Source organism: Notamacropus eugenii, chromosome 2, assembly GCF_028372415.1.
Source record: "Notamacropus eugenii isolate mMacEug1 chromosome 2, mMacEug1.pri_v2, whole genome shotgun sequence".
NCBI lineage: Eukaryota > Metazoa > Chordata > Mammalia > Diprotodontia > Macropodidae > Notamacropus > Notamacropus eugenii.
The window spans coordinates 25,293,415-25,310,123 of record NC_092873.1 but is presented as its reverse complement, the minus strand read 5'-3'; the positions used below and the strand labels follow the sequence as shown (position 1 = coordinate 25,310,123).

The following is a 16,709-nucleotide window of genomic DNA, read 5'->3' as shown; positions in this document are numbered from 1 at the left end:
CGAGTCCGGCTGAAAATAGGCAGCTTTGTAGAGTCGGGTTAACGAGGTCTGGACGTTCAGAAAGGGCTTACCACTGGAATCGGCCGCTCTCTGGTCAAGTGCCAAGGCTCTGGGAGAGTGTGCTCTTGGTTAATGACTGGGGGTGGGGAGAGGGGCTCGTTGGTCTAGATGGATCAGGCCACTGGGAGGACCAGTGATTCCAGAGCCCCGACTGAGTGGGTGTTTGGAGCTGTGTGGCTGAGCTGGTGGGCGCGGTCCAGAAATAGCCACCCTGGGGCCCCCGAGGCCTGTCCATGAAAATGTGGAGCCGGTGTCCTGAGAGAGAGAGAGGCCTGTCCTCAAGGTCCGTGGTGAGCCGCGGCTTCCCCAGCCTGGCCCTGAGGGAAGGACACTAGAAAGCGAGGCTGGCTGTAAAAAAAATCAGAACCAACTAAACAAAAACCCTCAGATTCCTCAAGGTTAAAACCCACAGACAAAAGGAAAACTCAGATTTTCCAAATGTTATGTACTTGTGAAAGCTCTCCATGAACAACCCAGGCTGAATTGTGCAATGGTGACTCCATCCTAATTAGGAACATAGAGGAGCAGGGATAGTGACGCCTGGTGTCCCTGCAGGGCCACCCTGAGATGCTGGGCCCAGGGCGCAGGAAGGAAGGATGTGACCAGAGAGATGCAGGATGGCCGGTCCAGGAGTCCACGGCCGAGCAGCCTTCTCCCACTTCCCCTTCTCCATCCTGAATCTCTCTCTGAGCCAGGGTGGGCATTAAAGGTGCCATTAAAAGCCTGATATATGCCAGGCTCTAGGTGGGGCACTGAGATACAAAGGAAGGAAGGAAGGAAGGAAGGAAGGAAGGAAGGAAGGAAGGAAGGAAGGAAGGAAGGAAGGAAGGAAGGAAGGAAGGAAGGAAGGAAGGAAGAAACCATCCCTGCCCTCAGGGAGCTGACTTATGGGGGAACAGCAGGAAAGAGATTACTTGAGGACGGCAGGCTCTTTCCCACCAGGGAGAAGTAGAAAGCATTCCTGGGGATGATGATGGGACCACTCTGGGTCTTTAAGAAAGCTAAGAATTAGAAGTACAGGTGAAGAGGGACTGCATGCTAGGCATGGAGCACTGCATCTGCAAAGGCCTGGGTATCATACTTAGCATACAGGCTAGTTTGGCTGGAAGGCCACATAGAAAGTCAGTGGAATGTGCAATGAGACTGGGAAGGTGGCCTGGAGTCCAGTGTCCACACTCGGGGGCACAGCCAACAAATGCTGGACTCAGACACTGACTGGGTGGTTCTGTGGAAGTCACTTAATATGCCTCAGCCTTGGTCTCCCCATCTGTAAAATGCAAGCTGCTGTGAATTGTACAGGAAGAAGATGTCGATATTGCCTAGAACAGCTAACCAAAGGAGCTTTCTGGACCCCCATGGAGTCTCTGCTCTTGTGAGGGAACCCACAGAATTGCAGTGACCAAAATCAATCCATCTTCCCAGCCCTGACTGGGGTACTTGTTGGGATCTTGTCTTGAACAAGATTCATTAGGGCAGACACACCCGAGCACACACATTATACACGATTTCTGTCTGCCTCTGACCATGGGCAGGGGAGGACGCTGGCTCGGCTGCTAACAGAGACTGGACATCTCTGTGTGAGCCCAGGAAGGACAGACAGCCCAGGAGCCTTTACCCAAACATTCCATGCCACAGTGGGCCTCCTTCAGGTCAATGAGCCTTTATTCAGACACTGGCAGTGAAAAATGGGCATCCTGGGAGCTGTCCCTCCCGCCTGGCTACCAGAGAGCCTAGTGACAGCCTCCACCAAGGAGTCCTGGGTCCCCTGTCTTTGCAGAGACTCCATTTGTACACTTGCCAGTGGAGCATGGAGTCTGACCCTCTAGGAAGCACAACGCTGATGAAAGTCAGGGGAGGAGAAGCAGCCCCTTCCCCCTTCTCCTCTCTTAATACCAGCACAGCAAACAGGCCTTTTGATAGTCCCTAGGCTGCCTGCTGCTGCCCCACTCCCAGCCCTAGCAGTGCTCAGAGCCTTGAGGGGCTCCCAGTGGGCTGTGTCTTGAGCCAGCTCTGGGCCTGGAGAGCTTAGAAAGTCCTAAAACATGGGAGTTTAGCAGGCCAGGCTGAGGAAGCCATTGGGCATTTTTCAGGGTGGGAGGTGCATCAGGAAGCTTTTCCCTAAGCTGGTGTTCTTGTTTGGGAATTAAAGGTCCGTGCTAGCTTTGCCCCTTCTGTGGGAGCATGGGCTCTCTCTCTGGGTGTCCTCCCCACCCTGCTACCCCTGGGAGGCATAGGCCAGTTCTTTGTTCCACACCTCCCACCTTTGCTTCCATTTCTCTAGCTGTTCTCCTCTCCCTCATCAGAGTGGATGTTCTCTGATGGCAGGGACAACCTTTGTATTTCTACCAGCAGCACTCAGGCATTGTTTGACTCATTGAGTCTGGCACATAGTAGGCCTTTAATAACAGGGGACTCCCTGTCCATCAGCCCTGCCGGTCCACGGGCAGAGCCCCAGGTGGGCTGGGTCGGAGTCGCCCCACCAGCATGCCCCGAGAGGCCCCTGACCTACAAATGAAGCTGAGCAATCCTGGCATTTCCTCTCTCCTTTTTACAGGAAATTGTACTCGTGGTATTTTTTGGGACGGAGTATGTGGTTCGCCTGTGGTCAGCGGGATGCCGCAGCAAGTACGTGGGGATCTGGGGAAGGCTACGCTTTGCAAGGAAACCCATTTCCATCATTGGTGAGTTGGAGCCTGGTGTCAGGGCTGGGCACCCCTCAGATTGGGAGCCCCCCCCCCAGATACCCCTCGACATGGACATTCTTGACTTCAAAAAGGCAAAGCTGAACTAGAATGTCAAAGCAGAAAGGAATCCCAGAGACTGCACAGTCCAATCTTGGCCTTGAACAGGAGGGAAGCTGAGGCCCAGATAGAGGAAAAGACTTCCCTGTGGTCACCCAGTGAGCACGAGGCAGATCCCAACACACTTCACTTTCTATTTTCTTAGGAGTCCCAACCCAAGGAAAGCAACTTGTAGAGATAAAAGAGACTGACAAAGTCCCTTCAGTCCCACTCCTTCCTCACTTTGTAGATGGGAACACGAAGGACAGTAGCCTTCAGATCTTCAGACTGAGTGCCCAGGGGCCCAGCCTTTTCAGCAGGCTGGGCCTCCATCCTCTCTGTCCATGCCCCCTCAGCCTCACAAGTTGGCCTGTCGGTCAGACCCAGAGCCCTTGAGAGCCCTCCAGCTCGGGTCAGAGGAGGAGAGGCTGCTTGGGGTTTGTTTGAGTGGGAGCTATTTACAGTTGCTCTCAGTATGCTACAGTTACAGTGGTTTTCAGGGGTGTGCCTGAAAGGAGGGGTATGCAGGGCTGCAGCATTTCCAAGGAACAAATTAAAATAACTTGGGGGTCATTGTCCAATGAAAACCTGGTTTTGTGAGTGTGGAGAGCTAAGACCGTTCTAAGAAGCAGGACTTGGTAGGCTGGCGACCCACTTCACCAGTGGGCAAGGCAGGCAGGTGGGTTCCCCATCTGAAGGGACCTTGGCAGCCCTGAAGGCTAATTCCTCTCCTTGGACAAGTGGAAAATAGTCCCAGATAGGAGAAAAGCCTAACTCTGGGTTCCAAATGTAGAAAGTCGCAGAGTTGAGATTTCAACTCAGAGCACCTTGTTTCCCGTGCTTTTGACTGGCTGAGTAGGGCTGAGTTCACATCTCACAGGTACGGCAACCATTGTGCCCCAGCCAGACCACCCTCATGCTGGGCATGGAATAGCAGAGCAAACCACAATCAGGGACCACAACCTGGGCGTAAGGCATCTTCAGGTCTGACCTCTTCACTTTAAAGTAAAGGAAACTGAGGCCTATGGAGGCTGGGGGTGGGGATTGAGTCAAAGTCCCCTAAGCAGGAGAGTTAGAACTGTGCCATGGGCCTTGTAAGTCCAAGCCTGGGCTCTGTCCCCCAGTGCCAAAGGGCCCTTGCTTTGATTTTGCCCCTTGAGCACAGGACATGTTTGTCCACTGAGCCCTCCCCTACCCCCAACCCCTCCCCTCCCAGGACCTCTTCAAAGAGAGAGTCTGGGAGGAGGTCATGTGGGCCAGGGCATTGTGGGCAGGTAGTACTGTCCTTGGTGGGTCAGTGGCACCTTGCCTGTGACAAGGTCAAGCTTTTGGCCTTCCTGTGTCTCCTCATCCAGATCTCATTGTGGTTGTGGCCTCCATGATTGTACTCTGCGTGGGCTCCAAGGGACAGGTCTTCGCAACGTCAGCCATCAGGTAATCAATCACCCCTTACCAGCTGTGGAGACCAAAGGAAAGGCCTCCCAGGACCGTGCCTTGTCCCTTACTCAGCTGAGGTCTCCTCCTGCCTGACCCCTCTGCCCGCTGACTGGAGGGGCCTCCCCTTGGTAGCCAGATGTTAGAGAGAGGAATTTAAAGGGGGCTGAGAGATCAACCCCCCCCACTCCTTGGTTTTATAGAGGAGCAGAGAAGGAAGGGAATCACCCAGGACTGTCTGACCGATCCACCAATCCTCAGACATTTATGTATGCCAGGCTCTCTATCTTCTTAATTCAAATGGGACAGACAATCTGCATACAAATGAATGAATGCCAGATAGTTTGGGGAGGGGGGCAGTGACACCAGGAAAGGCTTTATGGAGAAACTGAGTCTTGGGGGAGTCAATACAAAGGCCTGGTGATGGGAGATGGTCTATCGTGTATGGATCTGTGAGTAGGACAGTGGTCAGGATCTTGAAACAGGGGCTCAGGTCGGTCTGGGAAGAGCCTTACAAGCCCAACAGTGGAGTCTGTATTCCATCCCAGGAGGTCTGAGGTAGCTCATAGTGGGCTAAGCTAGGCCAAGCAGTCCCCTTGCATCCCCTACCGCCAAACTGCCAGTGCAGTGTGGGCCCCTTGCCCTCTGTCTCTCCAGAAGCACATTCAGCTTCTGTTTTGTCTTCTCCCTAAGGGCTTGGCTTTTTGGTAACCATTTGGTAGGTTTGTTTCCAACAAGGAGCTGGTGGTTTAGGCTGGCAGGCCAAACCCAAACGGACTTGTGGAAGGGAGATGCCTCTGGCCATGAAATGTGGCTGGGGCCAACATGGTGACACCCAATCTGGGCATCCTGTTGGAATCTTGTAAAAGAAGGCATCCCCCCTGCCTGAGACCAGCCCCAGATCCTACTTGAGGCTCAGGTCTTGCTGTGGAAAGATCTTCCTGAGAGGAGAATGCCCTCCCTTGAATCTGGGCCAGGAGAGCAGATGCCACCCCTAAGTGGCCACCCTATGCTGTCTTCCTCCCCTCCCAACAGACCTTCCTGGGTCCTCACCATCCCTGGCAGGAAGATAGACCTAGCCCTTGAAATTCCTGTGGCCAGCCCAGAGCCAGCCAAGGGGCAAAGGGCCCAGGGCCTTGGGCTTTTGTTTCAGGAGCTCTTCCATTCTGTCCCCAGAGGAATTCGCTTCCTGCAGATTCTACGGATGCTGCATGTAGACCGCCAGGGAGGAACATGGCGACTCCTGGGCTCTGTGGTCTTCATCCATCGACAGGTGAGCTAGGGAGGGCATCTAGCCTAAGCCTATCCTTTGATCCCAGCATCTGCTTTGTAGGATCCGAGCTTCCTGGGATAGATGCAGGGGAAGCGGGGCCAGCCCAGGTCTTAGGCTATGTGGAAGAGACTAGTTTGATTTCCAAGTGTTATCAGAAAAACTTGTTCCTGTGCGTACACACACATACACACACACACACACACACACACACACACACACACACCATGCTCATACTCAGACATACACACTCACACATACACAGCAAACACACACCACACTCACACATTCACATACACACATACCATGCTCACATGCATATATACACATCCTACAACTCACACATGCACACACACACTTGAGTCATGTTGTGCTCAGTCTCGTAGGGAGCAGAAAAGGGGTCATTGTCAATATGGCGGCTTTGGTCCCAAGGCCACTGATGGAGATGCCTCATTCATTCACTGGCATCTGTGTTCAAGGGGGAACCATGGAGGAGAGAGAGGGAGAATGAGTGAAGTGCCATCCATTCATTTCCAAGAGTGATGAGAAATGCACTTTGGAAGTTGGAGCTCCCTGTGTGGGGACTGCTTACACTGGGGGAAAGTGAGTGGGGACATATCTGCACACTGTCTACTGCTCTCCAGGTATGAGGACTGCACTCCTTTCTGGCATTCAGCAGAACCTCGACTTTCAGCTGATGTGTCCTTTTCTTTGATCATGTTGTAGGAGCTGATAACCACCTTGTACATCGGGTTTCTGGGTCTAATCTTCTCCTCCTACTTTGTGTATTTGGCGGAAAAGGATGCTGTGAATGAGTCGGGCCAGATTGAGTTTGGCAGTTACGCCGATGCCCTGTGGTGGGGCGTGGTAAGTGGGGCGCCTGTGGAATCCGAGTTGCTGGGTTCCTGCCCTGGCATCCATAAGGGCCTGCTTGCCCATGTTGGCTGACCAGAGGTCATTCTGGAGAATGGGCCAGGTACCTCCACAGGCCCTAAGAGAGTGCCCCATTAGCAGCATCTGCCCATCAGAATGTCAGTCAAAGTCTTCCCTGCCCACTGGCTCTGAAGGTAGAGGGCTTCCCTCGCTGAGCTCAGCATCTTGTTAGCTCTGGTCAAGGCCACTGAAAGTCAGGCTTCCCTCTTCCCCTTGGCCAGTGACGTCTGCCTGGGCCTCTTAAGTCACTTTGTTTATGGAGTCCAAGTGAGTTATTTGTTGGCAAGTTGGGGGAACGTGCGGCTAAAACCGTTGGCGTCAGCACACCCAGCCCGAGCCTGGGTTGGCATGTGGCTCACCCTAGGAGAGGGCCCGGACAGCACATGCGCTGTCAGCAGGCCGGGTTTCCAGTCCGATTTAGAGCAGAAACACCAGGCTTCTCGCGGGCTCTGTCTGCCTGGCTCTGCCACCCTGGCACCGTGGGAGCCTTCGGACATCAACCACAGGTCCTCAGCAAAGCAGTGAGTGTTGGCTGGGCAGGTCTCTCAAAAAGCCAGCTGTATAATGAAAATCTGGATCTCTCCAAAGGAAGCTGGGTGGGGGTGGGGGTGTGCTTTACAGAGTTCTTCCCCAGAGGACACTTCTGCCGGTGCCTTATGGCACCAAGAGCAAGCCTTTATTGAGTGCCTTCTGTATGCCTGAGATGGAGACATGCAAAGTGAGAATTAGACAGGGCCTGTCCTCAGGGAGAGCTAATCCAGTGAGATACATCAAGACTCACAGAGGCTGAGTAAAGCCTCTGGCACCTGGGAAATTTCGAATGTATGTCACCAGGTGAGAGGGCCCCTCTGCCTTCCACTAAAAGGCTCCTGGGGCCAGACCCCAGGATGTGTTTGCTCAGGGTGTAGCCACGGACTGACCTGACAGGGACTGGAGGCTATGGACATGGAGGTCATAGAGTCAGAGCTGGGAGGGACCTCGGTGGTCCTCATTCAAGCTCAAGCCTCATCGTTTTACAAATAATGACATTGGGGCTCAAAGTGACTTGCCCAAGGTCACACAAATAGTAACTTCCAGAGCCAACTGGATTCCTGGGAAGTAGTTTTCCCTTCTATCTATCCCTTTTCTGAATTCTCCTCCCAACCTGCCAATCAGCTCCCTAAGTCTCTGGTTCCTGATTCGAACATTGGCCTTGTCACCCCTGACTCATTCCCCAACTCCAGACTTCCTGCTGGCAGTCTGGAGAGGGGACACCTTCCCTTCCTCTTCCCCTTCTCCCTTCTCCCTGTGCCCTGTCTTCTACAACCTTGTATAAGTCCCTTTGCCCTCCCCTCTCTGAGCTTCAGTTTCCCCCTCTGCAATCGATAGGTTTCCTATTTCAGAATTTGGCGCGTCTCACAGAAAGACAATCAGGACAGGGAACACTTCTCTGAAAAGAACATGGAAAGGACTAGCTCTGATAAGCCGGTGTTGACTACTGAGTGGGAATATTAAAGAGTATAATTATTTTTCAGCATCATGTGTCAGGTTTCCAAACCTTGACCTCTTGCTGGGACTTAGAAAACGTATCCGTAAATGCAGTGAGAGGGAGATAGGAGCTGCATCCTGTACCAGTCACAGCATAACCATGATTCTAATCCATAAGGAACTAGAAGCATAAGTGGAGGTGGATGGAATCCATGATGTCCAAGAAAATTTCATTAGGTCTCCCCAAAGTCTGCTGGGCTGCCTTGGGAGGCAGCCTCCCTCCTTCTTCAGACGGAAGCCAGAGGATCACTGGTCAGGGAAGTAGTAGAGAGCTTTCCCGTTCAGGTATGAAGAGGGCTTGAAGGACCCCGAGATTTCAGGTCAACACCCTGAGCCTTGTACCTTCCTTGGAGCAGCCCCAGTGTGGGGGAGGTCAGGAGGTCACTGCAGCTGTGTGCTTTCCCACCCTAACAAGCTAAGAGATGTCTTTACCCGCTCCCACCCCCCTTGTTCCTTTGAGGTTTTGGATATTTGGGAGTGACAACTTTCCATCCATTAATGATGCCTTCTCTGCAGCTGTCCCGTGCGGGGGAGCTGCTGTGGGGAGGGCTGGGTCAGTTGGATTCAATCAAGCTATTAATTTTAACCCCGAGTTATGGGACATTTTCTCACTTCTTGTAAGAGAAACACCTCAGGAGAAAACAAGCCTGGCTGCCTAGAAGCTGGATTCCATTTGGAAAAAAACAGCCAGCTGCCGAATCAGCATCTTCCCATTTCTTCCTGGGCTGACCGAGAGTACAGTGTGACCCCCTGGCCGTTTCTGCACTCCATCTTGTCTTGGGGTGACTGGCTGACAAGCTGGGGGGCCTCATGGTACTAGAAGGACCTTGGATTTGGAGTCCTAGGGTCTTGGTGGGACTCCCCCCTCCACTCTTTGTGGGTCTGACCTGGAGAAGGCATTTTCTCCCTCTGAGCCTCAGTTTCTCTATGAGTAAAATGAGTTGGTTGTGCTGGCCAGTCTCTGAAGCCCCTTCACTGGCACTATGGTGGGCCAGGGGCAGGGAGAAGTAAGAAGCAGCTTTCTCAGCATGAACCTTCACTCGGGCTGGCCTTCAGAGGCAGCTCCTGGGGGGGCTTCCCCAGAGTGGGTGCAGGCCCAGTGACAACAAGGGGCATTCAGTCAAGGCCTCGGGGCTTGTCTGACCCTCTTCTGGTGCCCCAGCCTCTTCCTGATACACGGGACAGGACTCAGTGGGCAATGAGGCCACCCCAGAGTGGCAGCAGTCTGACCTTCCTCCATGCTTTTCTTTAAATTGCTTCTTCCCTCTCTCCCTTCCTCCTCCTCATCTTCTCCCTTGTACCTTCCCTCTCCCCCCATCCTCTCTCTCTCTTCATCATGGCATGAATGAGTTTGCATCCTGCGTTCCTCTGGAGACAGGGTTTTGGGGCTGATGAAGGAGCTGTGTTCGGACAGCCCGGAGCTTGTCAGTCTTTCCATGGAGCCCCCTATGTCACCGCTGTAAAATTAGTATCTTGCTCTTTAGGGGTTATAAATTGACTGTAAAAACTCTTTCTTTGAAACTTGGCAGCCATGGTGGGGCCCCGCAGCAGAGGTGCTGGAGCCATTTTACTTTATTTTCATTTCACCTTGGGAACAAGACGCATTTGTCCATGTTAGAGTTATGAGCAGAGAGAAAATGTTATTTTTATCTGCGCGATTTGCTGAGTTGGTGCCTTGTTCAGCTTAAACGAGTGGAGAGTGAATGTTCCCAGGCCTCCCTTCACACCTCCATTTCTAAGAGTAGCACGGTGACACATGAACTCAGCCTTCGATGGCACCGCAGCCTCCTTCTCTCTCAGGAGGCCCAGCAAGGCTGCCACCTTTGGGGATGGCCCCTGCAGGCCCAGGACTATGCCCCCGAGGGAGCCAGAGGTGGGCAGATCCCGCCCCTGCCCTTTCTTCACATGTCATGGGGATCTAGGGACCCCTGGCCAGGTGTTGGTATCCCCAGGTATCCCCTGCCTGCCCCTTTTCTCAGGTCTGTCTTTCTCCTATGAGCTCATTTTTTTGCCACAATAGCTTGAGCATCCTGCTTCACTCACAGCCCTCTGCCTTGCTGCCTTCTGGGGGAACCCAGTCCTGCAGCACCACCAGAGAATATTGAGGCTGAAAAGATGCTGTGGGAAAAGCTGCAGATTTTACCCACAAGAGATAGTGTGATGGATGGAAAGAAGAACCACCACCCCTTCCTTTGAAGCACAAGGGGTGGGGGAGACACATCCAGAGTATCTCTAAGGCCCCTCCCAGTTCTGACATTCCCAGTTCTATGTTCTAAGGGCTCTGCCCTGATGTTCTGTGTGTGAAGGTCCCAGCTCTCATGTTCCATGTTCTATGTTCTAAGACCCTTCTCGACTCTGACATTCCAAGTTCTCTCTATTTTTCACATTGTAGATATCCATTGATTTTCTAGTTAATAAAAGCTAAGGGAACACTTTCTGACATTTTGGGGGATGGTCCCCCAAATCCTTGCTTCTCTATAAAGGAATATCTTTTTCTTTGACCCTTGCAGTGCTTGGAGCAATCCATGCAGACCATCTCCCCCCTAAAATGGGTATGCTTTTCTAGCTTCCCTCTCCCAGGGGCTCCAAGTTCATTGTCATCGGCGATGACACTGGGGTCTCATTGCGGTCCCCTTAATGACGGGTGTTCAAAGGTTGAGATCTCTGCTCAAAAGCCAACGACTGGACCTGCTATTGGCAGAGCTGATACCCAGCAGTATGACTTGGCATTTGATCATGAAACCAGAGGGCCAATGGTAGAAAGGTTCCCAGGTCCTTCTTAGGAGGCAGCAACAGTAGCTCACTTTTCTATAGTACCTGCTATGTGCTGGGCACTGCACCGCATGTTTGACAGTTGTCAGCTCATTTGATCCTCACAACAGCCTTGGGAGGGATGTGTTGTTATGATCCCCATTTCACAAATGAGCAAGCTGAAGCAGACAGCGGGGAAGTGAATCACACAGTCAGTAAGTCTGAGGCTGGATTTGAACTCAGAAAAGGAAGAAGTGACTTGTCATTTCTTTGTCAAGGCCATGATGAGGCTGGTCTTTGAGGCCCGTCTCTTGGGTCTGAGGCTACACTGAGGCAGGAGTAGACAGTGAACAGCCCTGCTGTCCTCTGCCCTGGTCAGGTCACACACCAACAGTTGACACCATGTGATATATCTAGATGAGAGTCATCAAGATGGCAAGAAGATTGGGGGCAGTGCCCTTGAAGGCCCACAAGTGTTTATGCTTGGGAAGAGAAGTCTGGAGATGGGTGTGGGGAACATGGCAACCGTCCCCACCTGCCCTCTCCTCCAGGATAGAGATGGCTTTGTCTCTTGTCTTTGTATTCCCACCTTAGCACCATGCTTGTAGCATAGTGGGCACTCAGTGCGAATGAATGAACAGATGAATAAATGAATGGACAAATAAATGGATGGATGAATGGATGGATGGAAGGACAAATGAATGAATAGATGGATGGATAAATGAATGGATGGATAGGTGGATGAATGGATGGATGGGTGAATGTATAGGTGAATGGATAAATGAATGAATGACTGGATGGATGGATGGGTGGATGGATGGATGGATGGAGGGATGGAGGGATGGATGGGTGAGTACTGCACGGACTTGACTGGCATCAGCCTTTCCCTGTTGTCTCCAGAGGACAGAATGAGCATAGGGGTCAAGCTTCAGAGGGTCCAGTTTAACTGGCCATGAATAAGATTCCCTAATAAGCCACACTTAAACCAGGGGAAGGGCTGGTTACTCAGGAGGTAGCTGGTTCCCCCTCCCACTGAGGCTGGATGACCTCTTCTGGGAATCCTTGATCAGGGGGTGGTTGGACCAAGTGGCAGGCTCCTGCCAGCTCTAAGGTCTGGGATTCCTTGCTTTTCTGCCTTCCCATCTTCATCTGGAGAGCAATAGATATTCAATTTTTAAAGGGAAGGAAACTGAGGCTGAATGGTTCCAGAAAGAGGACCCCCCAATTCCAGCTGTGGACACCCCTTTTCTTGTATACTTTGGGCCCCCCAGCAGGCCTGGGCCCACCTTAGTACAAGGCCCTAGTTCCCTGATGGCCACGGGTACAGGGAGTGGTCAGGGCAGGACCTGGGCAGCCGAGCCGGTGAGACAATTCACTTTCCCATGGTTTGGGTCTCTGAGTCTTGGCCAGGCTCAGCCTCTGGGAACTTTCCAGCCCTGCCTTGGCCCAAAGGCTTGTCGGGAGCACACACTGCAAAGACAGCAGGGCTGCTCCCTGGTGAGCTGAAGGAACGCCTCGTTAGGCCTTGCTCATTCCCAGAAATTCTCCTCTTTGGGCCCAGCCCTGACCATAACGAGGCGGTTGGTTGGGTTTTTGTTTCCTGACCTGATCTTCGCCAAGTCCCATGTGCTGATGTGGACCCCAGCTCCCCAGCCCTACTCATCCCACCTTGAACCCTGCCCCCAGCCCATTGACCTTTCCCTCCTCCAGACCCACCCATCCATGGACAGTGTCCTGTCTTCTCCTGTCCCTTTGACTGTCCTGGGAGCTGACTTCTCACCAAGGGGTTTATGGATGATGAGAGAAGTTTTCCATTAGTGTGTCCAGCCCCCCGGGGGGTGACTGGAGGAGTGATTCTTCTGGTGTGGCCTCCCTCTGTCAGAGGTGTCCCGAGGGCTCTCTTCATGGGCAGGTGAGGGCAAGGTGGCTGCTGAGACCCCTTCCACCTCAGCATCTGTGATATTTGCACAGCTAGAGGGCGTCTCAAGGTAATGCTGCGGCCCCCACCTTGGTGTCCCCAACCCCCCATTGCTGGGGATGTTGGAGCTGGATCCTTCTTGAGCTCTGCTCCTCCTAGGGCTACATCCTGGGAGTCCTGGGATCTCAGCAGCAAAGCACATCTGAGAGGGTGAAGAGAAAAGACTTTCCCCCAATCCCCCACGACCCTGGATGGCAGCAGGGAGGGACCTTTGAGAGCAGGGGGTCCAGCCTCCTAATTTTAAATGGTAGAGAAACCTAAGGTGGGGACAAGGGTCAGCGGCAAAACCAGGATCTGAACCAGGGGCTTCTGACTCAGCCTCATGGAAGTCACATGCACACTCTGAGGGCTGGTAGGATCTGGGGCACACACTCAGTGACTTGAGGAGAGGATCCTGCCTCAGCCCCCTCCTAGTCCATCAGAGCTCTCCTCACTAGCTCCCTCCAGAGGCTGGACAGGAGGAGTAAGGGGGGGTGGGTCCTGACTGTCAGATTGAAAGCTACTTGAGCCCAGGAACTGTCTTGGGACTCTTTGGATCCCTTGCTCTTGGCACAGTACCTGGCCCATAGTAGGCACTTATTAAGTGTGGATTGATTGATTGATTGGCTGTCCGTCAGGAGACCATGTCACTTCCCCAATTCTAGCTGTCCCTTCCCCAGAGGCCCCTGTCAGGGATGTCTCAGATGAGGGGTCCCTCAGGTTCTCCAAGTCATAGGGATTGCCTGGTCCAAAATGACGGTCCCCTCTCCCTTCTGGACATGCTTTGGCAGGGGTGGGATGGGGTGGGGTCAGGGGGCTTCTTTTTGTGGAAAAAGAAGGGGCTACTTGAGTCTCTTGTTACCCAAAGATTTCCAAAGGCCCCTGTTGTAGGAGCAACCTTAGAGGGCCTCTTTCTGGAGGCTGCACAGGAGGGGTCTGTGTGTGTGTCAGGGTGGGGGGATTGGTTCTCACCTCTGCCAGAGCAGAGTCAAGGCCCCCCAGCCACCCCCTCATCTTTGTAGTCACACCCCTCACACCTTGAGCATATCCTGGCACGTAGGCCCTCTAGGGATCTTTCCATCTGCTTTGGGTCACTCACAGCTCAAGGGTCCTGGCCATTGTGCTGGGAAACAGCTCGGACTGACCTTCAGAGCTCCCCAACGCTCTCCCAAACCTCGCTGGGCTGCCACACAAGCCCCCCTCCCCTCCTCTGGCAGTTCCTTATGCTCAAATAAGTGGTTCAGATAAGTTCAATAAATAAGTTCAAATGGCTTCCTAGGAATTTCTTTTTCAGAGGGGAGGGGCTCCCTCATTTGTATATTTATACCCCTACTTCCTTTACGCACCTGGCACATAGTAGGGACTCAAGAAACGCTGATTTCTTTGAACTGAATCCAGTCTAGTCTAGCTTCATTCCTTGCCTCCAGGTGGGAGACAAGCTATCTCTGCCTTCTTGAAAGAACTGAGCAATGAGCATTTATTAAGCACCAAGTGCATGCCAGGCATTGGGGATACAAACAGGCAGGCAAAGCAGTCCCTGGCCTCAGGGGATGTGACTGGCAGGGGAAGCAGTGGCCAGGAAGGAGCTGCCCATTTCTGCAACCTGTTGTCTAGGCTGGGGCCCCAGACCCAGGGCTGTGTGACTGTAGGTAGTTCTGTCTCTAGGGCTCAGTTTCCCTATCTGTAAAATGAAGAAGCTAAATAAACTAGGTGATTACCAGGATACCTTGCAGCTCTAGACTCTTTCTGGGCCTCAGAATGGGAGTGGAAGGACACCTTGAGACAATGGGCAGAAGCGTTTGGTGGCAATGAGGAGGAGGAGGAGGAAAAGGCTGGTGCCCCCCTGGGGCCTCCCCCTGCCTCCCCTACCCCATCCTTGATGTGGCTCAGGGCACCTCCTCCCCCAGCCCAGGCAGTCCCTGAGTCTGAGCCTGGCCCTGAGCTGGGCAGCCTCCTGCGACCCCCTTCCCCTTGTCTGCAGCTGCAGAGAGAGCAGCAGAATCTGGCCTGTCCCAGAGGATCTGACTTCCCAAAAGAAGGAGAAAAATGCTAAAGCAAAGCATTTTCTCAGGAAAAGGGAGGGGGCCCTTGCCCCACTTCCTGATGGGGCGGCCTAAGTGGGGACTCAAGGACTCTGCTCTCCTCGGGGGCAGGGGGAGAACAATGACCAGCTGCTGCGGGCAGGGGGGCAGCCCAAGCCTCCCACTAGCAGCTTTGATACTTCTGCTTCCAGGGTCCTGGCCCTATTTCTTCCTCTGTCCCTGTATGATGTCTGTGGAGGGGTCAGGGGCCTGGGAAGGGATGAGTTCAGCGTTCCAGCTTCGTTTCAACTGCACGTGAGGGTGTGCCCTGACTCTCTTTACCCACAAGGTGGATGTGCCGATCCACTCTGGATGTGACTGTCTGGAGGGAGGGTGAAAGGGGCCATCGAGGCAGGCAGCTGGTCTGGAAAGGAACAGAAGTCAGCATTTCTTGGGGAGAGTCCCTCAAAGTCTCTGCATTTAGTGTCCAGAGGGCTTTGGATGGCACGTCCATCTGGGGCTTCCAGCGTTTGGAGGGGAACGTGTCCGTAGGCCTCAGTGAGACACTGAGCTTAGTTCCATGCCCATCCATTGCCGTTGCACAGGAGGGATAGTACCTAGGCTGTGTGTCAATGGGGATCCATCAGAGAACACCCACACTTCTCCTGGGCCCCAGAGAACAAGGGGGCCCTTGGTATGAAGTTGCATCAGTAGAGCATCTCCATCTACTGGTCTGCCTTTCAAAGTGAGTGGTATGTGCAGATGGAGGCAAGTTAGCCTAAGGGCAGTTAGATTGGGAGTCAGGAGCAAGGCCTCTGCTCCTAACCAAGAACAGTCACACAGCGTCCCAAGTGGAAGGAAATCATTCCATAGAGCTGGCCCACAGTCTTACCTATGGCACTGTGAGTAGGGTGAGGCCTGCCTCATGGCTACATGCACAAGAGCTGAGGTGGAAGCCAAGCAGAGGACACTGCATTGTGGGCCAGTAGTGTTAGATCCCTAGGGCCACCAAGCTGTCTGTGATTGGAGCTGTAAGTCCCACTAATGGTTTGGCGGGGGGGAGCTTGTGTCCATGTGTCCCCTCCTAAGGAGGGGAACCCCTGGGGAATGGGACACCTTTCAAACTGTGTCACTGCTCTGGCAAAGGCAGGAGTCCCAGGGTTAGACCATGGGAGTCACACCTATGGATGCAGGGAGGCCCAGGGATCCCCAGGGTCACCTCAGCTAGCCCAAGCAGCCTGATTCCTTGAGAGAAGCAGCTACCCTCAGTCCTGGGCCTCGGAGGTGGCCTCCACACTCATCTTCACATCCAGACACTCCAGCTCCCTCTGCGGACCCTGGAGGCAGATAAGCCCATGCCCAGTGAGTTTACAGTCCAAAAAACCTTCCCTACTGAGAAGAGGGGCCTCTGACCTCCTTTTGGAAAAGAGGATGAAATGAAGCCTCTGGTGGCCCTCAGATGATGGGGACCCCTGGCCCTCCAGTTGAAGCCCTATGGTCTCCCAGAGTTTTCCATGGGCCTCTCAGCTGATCTTGGTGACATGAAGGGCTCATAGATCACACCATCAAGGCACCTGACCCCCCCCCCCCCAGGCCCTGCCAGCCTTCCTGCTCCTCCAACCCCCCCTGGCCCCCAGACCAGAAAACTCCAGAACTGGGGTTGCCCCTTCCCCAGCTTCTCCTCCTCCTCCCAGGACACAGAGCTTTCCCTCTACCCCATTTGCGGCCGCTGCCTGATGCCCTCTCTTCTTCCTCTGCACAGGTGACTGTCACAACCATTGGCTATGGAGACAAGGTGCCGCAGACTTGGATTGGGAAGACCATCGCCTCCTGTTTCTCAGTCTTTGCCATCTCATTCTTCGCCCTGCCTGCGGTAGGTGATATCTGGTCTCAAGGTGGTTGTCCCCTTCCTGGGTGATGTTTGGAGACCCTGACCCCAGGGGCACCTAGAACACACCTGGCTCTTTCTAGGAGAG

General features: G+C 53.4%; 1 protein-coding gene across 2 annotated transcripts in view; it reads left to right on the top strand.

The window, feature by feature from the left end:
- Window positions 1-16,709, top strand: part of KCNQ1 (potassium voltage-gated channel subfamily Q member 1) — a 319,334-nt gene that overhangs the window by 92,480 nt on the left and 210,145 nt on the right. For both annotated transcript variants that reach the window (XM_072639473.1, XM_072639474.1), the window contains 5 exons: window positions 2,615-2,741; window positions 4,196-4,274; window positions 5,451-5,547; window positions 6,271-6,411; window positions 16,496-16,606. In XM_072639473.1, coding sequence (XP_072495574.1) covers window positions 2,615-2,741; window positions 4,196-4,274; window positions 5,451-5,547; window positions 6,271-6,411; window positions 16,496-16,606 — 555 coding nt within the window. The remainder of the gene's footprint in view (window positions 1-2,614; window positions 2,742-4,195; window positions 4,275-5,450; window positions 5,548-6,270; window positions 6,412-16,495; window positions 16,607-16,709) is intronic.